The following is an 8,532-nucleotide window of genomic DNA, read 5'->3' as shown; positions in this document are numbered from 1 at the left end:
TTTTTTACGCAATTTGGACCAAACCTGGCACACCTCTGTAGGTGGGTTGTGGAAATGCCTTGGCAAGGACAGCCACAGGACAAGCATTCAAGTACAGAGCAAGGTCATTGGGGTCAAAGGTCACGTTTCCATTGAATTAATTTTGTTCTTTTCCAATAAATTCAATCCTAAAAAAGTGAGCACATCCTGGCTGATAGTGTACTTACCCTAAAATCTATCTGCCATAGTCCTGAGCATCTACATGTCCATGTGCACGACTGCCTCATTTAAAAAAAAAAAAAATCAAAATGGCTGATATCATCATTTAAAAATAACTTAAATTAAGTGCTTACTTAAACTCCCATACTTGGATCGCAACATAACTCAAGTAAACATGAGACAGTAAGAAATGAAGCCTTAATTAAAAAAATACAAACATGTCAGAGTCTGTGTGACAAAGTAACTGCGGCACCGTGCCAGACGAGACCAGACGAGCTCATGTTGCTCCTCTGCAGCGTCGCCAACGTACCTGCAAACGGGACGTGCTTCCTTTTCCACATGAAGGCGCTCACTCATTCACGCACACAAACATCCAACTTATTCTACAGATTTGTTCTCTTGGTTGGACTTGTTAAGGAGCGAGAGAAGATTCTGCGACATGAAATACGGCCTCTCTGCTGATCCATCGTTGCGTTCCAGGTCCTCCACTGTGACACGGACACAAGACATTGGTCCATTTTCCAACAAGCTCACAAGAACTAAACAGTACTTCAGCCATTTCCTCAATAACCAGCTTTTGATCAATCAAAATCAAAACACAAGTCGGACTTATTTTAAAGTGCAAGTTTCAGGTTTTCTAACTATTTTATTGAATTTATATTTGTAGGTGATTAAAAAGTGAAAATGTTTTTACAAGCAAAAAAGCAGAAACTGAGATGCCAAAGTAGTCAGATTCTGTAGAGACGTTCAAGTCCAGACTTAAGACGCACTTATTTTCCCTTTCGTATGGCTAACATACTGGCATAGTATGTTACTATGCTTTTTACTCTTAAATTAATTTTCTTAGTAAACAGAGCGTGCCGCGGCCTCAACTTTATCTAAATTCAGGGTTTTTTAGTGAAGCTTAGGGCTAGTGGCCGGCGATCACCTTAGTATTTTTTTTTCTCTTTTTCTTGTTGCTTAATGCTGACAAATTATACTGTATTTCTTGTCTTTCTGATGCCTGATTCTGTTTTTTCTCTCTGTTTGAGGTGCGGCTCCATCCAGAGATGGTTGTCGTGTCTGTTTCTGAATCCCTCCTGTCCTGTGCACTGGCAACATTTCCTGTATGTTCGTTTTGTGAATTGTTTTGTAAACTGTGTCGGTATCATGGCCCAAGCAGAGGGTCACCCCTCTGAGTCTGGTCTGCTTGAGGTTTCTTCCTCAAATCATCAGAGGGAGTTTTTTTTCTTCTGTGTTCTTGCTCTGAGGGTTGGTAAGGTTAGACCTTACTTGTGTGAAGCGTCTTGAGGCAACTTTGTTGTGATTTGGCGGTATATAAAAAAAATAACTTGAAATTGAAATGTGTTGTGTGTTGGGGGGGTGTGGCTGGACATTTTGGTGTTCTTTTCTTTTCTTTGCTCTCCAAGTGGTATGAAAACTGATTTGTCTGTGGAGAAGGTGCTGACAGAAGAGTCCTTCACCCTCATCAACATTATGTGCAGCACCTGTGGATGGTGCTCACATGCAACCTTAAAGACTTTCAGCTGAAGCAGATAATTGGATGGCGTTCTGCATTTAAGCCATGTGTGATTCAAGCAGAATTGCCGGGAACTCGACCTTGTGATGTTCGTTTGTGAGACGCTGAGGACCGCGCCTGGGTTTGACACATCGTGCCTGTGAAGCAGGAAGGGTGAGGGACACATGCTGTCAGCACACATCAGAGGTGATTAATTGTTTGACTACTTGTTGATAGTAACTTGGTATTTTGTTACACAGTAGATTTGAATTGTGATGAGAATTGTGCAGCTCGCTTCTCACTGCTGTGGCGTGCGGTCAAGTGATCCTCCACCTGTTGTGAGAAGCTGCTCATTTGCATAAAGCTTAAAATACAGACCTGAATGTGTTGCTGATGGTGTGTGTCTTTTGAAGGATATTGGTTGTAACTGCTGACTTACCTCACCTCTTCTATCCTTCGCAGAGAGTCGGTTTGTCGTGTCCACCTGGGGGGTGTTTGGCGGTAAACGTGGGTCCAGAAGCGCCGGGCTTCGATCCTTTTGGGCGCTGGAGAGCATGCCAGCCTTCACTCCACCAGAATGACGCTGTTTTAGTTTCTACACTTTGTTTAGCACCAGAGGGTGACACAATAAATTGTTTGTTATTGGAACCGCTTTCTGGTTATTTTAGCGCTGGGTTCCGTCAGACGCAGGTCCGCTCCTCAACCCGCGTCGACACATAACAGAAATGTACTCATTTAGCTTTTTTTGCTGACATGGTTTGCCTGATGACATCATATAGGGGTCAGCCTGGCTTCTTTATTTCATTCTGAGGTCTTTGTGAGGTCATAAGGCTGAGAGAGAAAAATGTAGATAATATTTAGCAAGATTCAAATTAAAGCCCTAATTTAATCAACCAACCACACAGGTCTGATCACAATATCCTGCTTCACCAGTGCGCAGGTTAATAATCAGAATTATGATCATGCTTTTCTACACTTTATTGCTTGTAAAACATGTTTTCACCTTATAACTTTTGTAGCCCACAAGTACATTTAAAAAAATTGACCTGCACTTCAAAGACTTGTCAACTTTCAAATAGTCACTCAAAACAGAAGCACTTTGATTAAATACAATCACCTTTAATCGAGAACTACATCCAGTAATAAATATGGAATGTGATAAATGTCAGTGGAAAACCATCTCACGTCTTTGACAAGGTAACAAGAAAAAGGTAGAAAAGCATCCGGAGATTTAAGCTGTTGGCAGCAAGCCGTGCGGACACCATGCAGTAACCTCGGACTGAGAGAAAAGACAGAGCAACGTGGGCAGGGTTAGTAAAGGAGTGAAGCTTCCGCAGAGTCCGAGAGGTCACAACGGCTGCGTCGCGCTAACGCAATCACAGTACGCGCCCATCTGAAACACCAAGGCAAGTAGGAGGAAGTACAATACAGGGGATCCCGTCTCAACCAGGATCTCTAGGAGACTGAAACCAAAACAACACACACACACACACATGTGTGCAGGCACGAGTTCCAGTGGCTAAAAACATCAATCAGACAGCGTATCAAAGAAGTCTGACGTCAGCTGGTATGACCGAAACGGTGAACGAGCATCACCACCGACTGACGTGCTGCTCTAACTGTAAACGGGCTTCAGTGGTTTGGTCGTGCACCCGTTAACGGGATCAACATAGTAACAGTGACACAAATCAGGCACAGGTTCAGCACTCACAATGTTCTACAGATCGTCACAATATCAAACCGACACCAGCGTTTCAAAGCTACAGAGATGCACTGGGCTTTTTAGGAACTTTATTTTAGTCTCAAAAGTTGCACCCGTAAAAACCACAAAATACAAACGCATAGAACAGAATCTGCCAGTGAACACCATCGTAGCGGCACAGCCATTCATTTTTTATTTTTGTTTTGTTTGGTACAAGTGAACCCTGTTAACTCACCCACGTAAGTCACGATTTGGCTTTACTCATAGTCAAGTTGTGGACCATCAAAATTTAGACTACTGTATAAAAGTCTAATTTGATTTGACTGTTTTTGGGATGGATCGTCAGTGCGAACGATTATTCTTCCAGCTGCTGCAGGTCAGCATGAGGGCAGACGATTCTGTGACGAAGATTTTTGATGATTCCAAGTTTTTGGATGTGGCCTTCCTCTTTAGATTCTTCCCGCCGGTTCAGATTGGACCGGAATTTATACGTGTGCCTAAAGAGTCACATCCAAAAACTTTGAAGCCCTCATCGCTGTCCCACAGCAGCCGGAGGAGGAAGAAAAAAAAATCCCGAACCCACTCCAGATGAAGAAATCATCACCATTTAGGAAGGAATCACACTTGAAGTGGTCGAAATGATTATAATATGGCAAAGTAAGCTGATTATAAGTTTTTTTTTGGTCGACCTTATTAACTCATGATTTCAGATAACTCGCAGTCTGATTTTGTGGGCCCCAACTTGCGCGAGTTAATAGGGCTCACCTGTATTTTATTTCTAGAACAGAGGTCACCACACTTGCTCCTGCATGCTTTCCAATTCCCCTGGCTCCGCCCACTGCAAATTACCTAAGTCAGGTGTGCACAGCCAATCAAGAGTGAGGAAACACCAGACCTGACCAATCAGCTGAGGTTGCTGCAGGTGCATGTGGAAAACACGTATTGACCTTAAGGAGCAAAGTCATGACCCCTGCTATACACACTCAAAAAGATAAAAAAACAAACAAATAAAAACACTACTTTGTCAAAATATTTTTTCCTCAACACTGAAACAGTTTTTCTGCTCACATTAGAATTAGAATCACATTAAATTGTGATGATTTCCCCACAAAACAAAGGGTCAGAGAGCGTGAATGTGACCAATGAGAGGAGTGGGGACGCCAGCCGCTGGCCCCGCCTTCAAGGCTTCAGTTTGACGAGCAACTGAGCGTGCACTGGACAGGCTGGAGTGAGTGTGTGTCCCAGCTGTGTGATCGCACGACTGACTCGTGTACACGAAGCTGTAATGCGCCCTTGCAAAGACATTTTCCCGCTGCTCTGTGCGCTCGTATTTTGTGGTTTTATTGTTCACGACTTCTGACACTCAATAACTCCAAAGCTTTGGGCCTGCTTCAGCCTTCACGTGTAGAACATCCAGCTTGTCCAGCTGGAGGTCGCGCTGCTCAGAAAAGAAGGCAAACTGATTTTTAGCTTGTATCCAAACACTTAAGAGGTCCATAATCACAAAGTTGATGGTACCTTCATCCAGAAGCATTTGATGCTTTATGAGGTTTACCAGGCCTCGTTTTTTTTACTCATAATCAATCTAAATTTCTAAATCTACTCCTGTGGTGCAGACGGAGCACTTTCCTCTTTCTTTTCAGGCGTCTCCTCTTTCTCAGTCTCCACATTTGGAGGCGTGGCCTCCTTGACGTTGTTATCCTCTTTCTCCTCTTGCTTTTCTTTCACCTCGGGTTCTTCTTTCTTTTCAGCCTCGTCTGCTTGGCCGATGTCTACTTTTTCACCCTCAGTCTTTTGGTTTTCTTCGTCGTGCGTCTTGGACTGCAGAAGCCGCGTCTCCTCGTTGTCCTGCTTCAGCACATCTTGCTGCTTCAGCTGGACGTCTCCATCTTTTTGCTGAAGAGGAGTTTCTTCCTCCACTCTGACCTCGTCCACTTTGGCTGCAGAGTCTGCCGGCTCAACGCCGTCGTGATCTTCCTCCACCGGCGTTGGTTTTGAGAGAATCTCGTGCAGCTCGGGTGACATGAAGTAGGGTCTGTCAGACGAGCCGTCGTTTCTTTCCAAGTCTTCGCCTTCAGGATGTACGTGAGTACGTGTGCAGTGTGGTTGAGTGGGTTAGTGGAAAATTAGGGCAAAAGGAAAAAGGTAAGAGAATTGTGGGAATGAAAGGGAATGAAAATAAAAGTAAAAAGGTAAAATTAACAGGAGAAATGAGACAAAGAGAGGAAAAGTCAGAAACTTGGTAAGAAGAGAAGTAAACAGCACACAACTGACCGACAGGAAGCCCTGCCCACCAAATAACAGCATTAATCATCTGTCTGTCTGGATTATGACTTTATCATGTTTTTATGCAGCTGCTGCTGGGATCTCACTTTATTGTCAGCTGGAATAATAGTTGAATTTTGGGCACAAAACAGAGTAATATTCACAACGTAAAACGCACAAAATGGATTTCAGCTGAACCCGACTGCCCAGTTATTGGATACTGACCACGCCCCCTTGCTGAATGTTCTCCGCACCTGTCCCGCATCACGCCCTGATTCCCCACTGTGTTTTTAATCCTTGCATGTTTGTTGCCAGCCTTCGTTCCAGCCCTTGTTTAGTCTTTGTTCTTGTGCCAACCTGTGTATGACCCTGTTTGCCTTTTTGACCTTGCCTTAGCCTCAGCCTTTGAACTCTGTGCTTGTTTTTTGCACCACGACTTACGACTGTCTGTTACCTCTGCATCACTGACTGTCACACTGTGTACCGTACCACTGCCTAAACTCAAGATAAAGCCTTTTTTGATTACTCCTATTCCTCAGTCCATGAGTCTACATAAATACCACGTTCATACATGTAAATCTGCAAATGCCTGTTTTGCCTGTTCAGTTTTTATGTTAAATCAAATGTGTGAACTTCCAAATACTTTAACATTTCAGTTGACACATAAAGATTATGTTGCCCTCTAAACAGTCAGGATAATATGCATCCTTGTTACATGATCCCCAATAAATCTTTGTAAGATATCATAGCATGCAGCAGCAGTAAGTTTCAGATTCCGTAGTTTCAGATTCACCTCACGATCCAGCACCATCTACCACACAGCTGTGTTTATTAACTCTGGATCAGTTTTAGTTTTAAATTTGCAGTCAGTTATGGGTGTTTAAAAAGCCAACAGATTGCAAGTGAGCTGGCGATACATGCGTGCATGAAAAGGTTAACGTTTCCACTGATATGTTGAGGTGTCGCTCAGTTACTCACAGAAGCAGAGGAAGAGTGTGTCCACACACATGGCGTATACGCTGAAGAAGCCATGAGCAATGAGGTAGGATCCCACGACCACCGTCTACGTGAACACAATACTATATGTATTAAAAACATCTCTTGGTGCATCCAATGCCTACAGGTCAGTAAAAATCCAAACATAACAATCTCACCAGTATTGGCACCCAATAGTAGTTGAGAGACGGTGCAGCATCCTCAACAGCTTTGATTCTTCCAGAGAAGAAGAAAAAAGAAAAGATCCCTGAAAAGAAACCAGCATTAGAATCGGTGAAAGTCATACAGACCGAGATCAACAACATTGTCTTACCAACAATCCCAACAATGAGGAGTTTTCCCAGAAACAGCAGGAAATCAGTCACTTTGTCCAAAACAGCCACCCTGTGTTGGAACAACCACACAACAGGTCAGTACATCAAATTAAAGTGGACCAACAACTATCTTTGAGTCTAATGTTTGTACTGGTGTGGCCTGGGTGACAGATTTTTTTAATGCACTATATTTTATTAGTGTCAGATGTGTTCTTTGGAGGTATCTAGAACCTGTATTTGATTGCAGTCTCTTTGTACTTTATACTTTTAAATGTGACTTTTGGTTTAATTTTTTACACCATTCTGGACTTCCCTAGTATGAACAGTATAATGGTTTTTCCCAGTATGAGCAGTGTTATAGTCTTCCCCAGTATGAGGTCTGTTATGTTTTTTTTCCCCCCAGTATGAGCAGTGGTATGGTTTTTCCCCAATGTGAGCACTGTTATGTTTTTTTCTCTAGTGTGAGCACTGTTATGTTTTTTTCTCTAGTATGAGCAGTGGTATGGTTTTTTCCCCAATTTGAGCACTGTTATGTTTTCCCCCAGTATGAGCAGTGTTATGTTTTTCTCTCTAGTATGAGCAGTGTTATGTTTTTTCCCCAATGTGAGCACTGTTATGTTTTCCCCCAGTATGAGCAGTGGTATGGTTTTTCCCCCCAATGTGAGCACCGTTATGTTTTCCCCCAGTATGAGCAGTGTTATGTTTTTCTCTCTAGTATGAGCAGTGTTATGTTTTTTTCTCTAGTATGAGCAGTGGTATGGTTTTTCCCCAATGTGAGCACTGTTATGTTTTCCCCCAGTATGAGCAGTGTTATGTTTTTTCCCCCAATGTGAGCACTGTTGTGTTTTTTTCTCTAGTATGAGCAGTGTTATGGTTTTTTCCCCAATGTGAGCACTGTTGTGTTTTTTTCTCTAGTATGAGCAGTGTTATGTTTTTTTCCCCAATGTGAGCACTGTTGTGTTTTTTTCTCTACTATGAGCAGTGTTATGGTTTTTTCCCCAATGTGAGCACTGTTGTGTTTTTTTTCTCTAGTATGAGCAGTGGTATGGTTTTTTCCCCAATGTGAGCACTGTTGTGTTTTTTTCTCTAGTATGAGCAGTGGTATGGTTTTTTCCCCCAATGTGAGCACTGTTGTGTTTTTTTCTCTAGTATGAGCAGTGGTATGTTTTTTCCCCCCATGTGAGCACTGTTATGTTTTCCCCCAGTATGAGCAGTGTTATGGTTTTTTCCCCAATGTGAGCACTGTTGTGTTTTTTTTTCTCTAGTATGAGCAGTGTTATGGTTTTTTCCCCAATGTGAGCACTGTTGTGTTTTTTTCTCTAGTATGAGCAGTGTTATGGTTTTTTCCCCAATGTGAGCACTGTTGTGTTTTTTTCCCCCAGTATGAGCAGTGGTATGGTTTTTTTCCCCAATGAGAGCACTGTTGTTTTTTTCCCCCAGTATGAGCAGTGTTATGTTTTTCTCTCTAGTATGAGCACTGTTATGTTTTTTTTCCCCAGTATGAGCAGTGGTATGGTTTTTTCCCCCATGTGAGCACTGTTATGTTTTTTTCTCTAGTG

The 8,532-nt window shown here is 42.7% G+C and overlaps 1 protein-coding gene and 1 long non-coding RNA gene across 3 annotated transcripts in view; one reads left to right on the top strand and one right to left on the bottom strand.

The window, feature by feature from the left end:
* slc44a2 (solute carrier family 44 member 2) overlaps positions 1 to 8,532 on the bottom strand; it is a 38,695-nt gene continuing 30,163 nt past the window's right edge. The window contains exons 19-23 of one of the 2 annotated variants that reach the window (XM_034187439.1): positions 6,973 to 7,043; positions 6,818 to 6,906; positions 6,642 to 6,726; positions 5,173 to 5,470; positions 4,715 to 5,136 (exon numbers count right to left, since the gene is read on the bottom strand). In XM_034187439.1, coding sequence (XP_034043330.1) covers positions 4,998 to 5,136; positions 5,173 to 5,470; positions 6,642 to 6,726; positions 6,818 to 6,906; positions 6,973 to 7,043 — 682 coding nt within the window. In that variant the 3' untranslated portion in view covers positions 4,715 to 4,997. Of the gene's footprint in view, positions 687 to 4,714; positions 5,137 to 5,172; positions 5,471 to 6,641; positions 6,727 to 6,817; positions 6,907 to 6,972; positions 7,044 to 8,532 lie in introns of those variants that run through there. The other variant, XM_034187440.1, reaches the window with a different exon arrangement.
* On the top strand, positions 1,086 to 3,556 carry LOC117525564. Its single transcript, XR_004565091.1, has 3 exons — positions 1,086 to 1,095; positions 2,381 to 2,386; positions 3,370 to 3,556. It is a non-coding gene; the product is annotated as an uncharacterized LOC117525564 (long non-coding RNA).

The sequence above is a fragment of the Thalassophryne amazonica genome, chromosome 15, assembly GCF_902500255.1.
Source record: "Thalassophryne amazonica chromosome 15, fThaAma1.1, whole genome shotgun sequence".
Classification (NCBI taxonomy): Eukaryota; Metazoa; Chordata; class Actinopteri; order Batrachoidiformes; family Batrachoididae; genus Thalassophryne; species Thalassophryne amazonica.
This window is presented reverse-complemented; position numbering and strand designations above follow the sequence as displayed.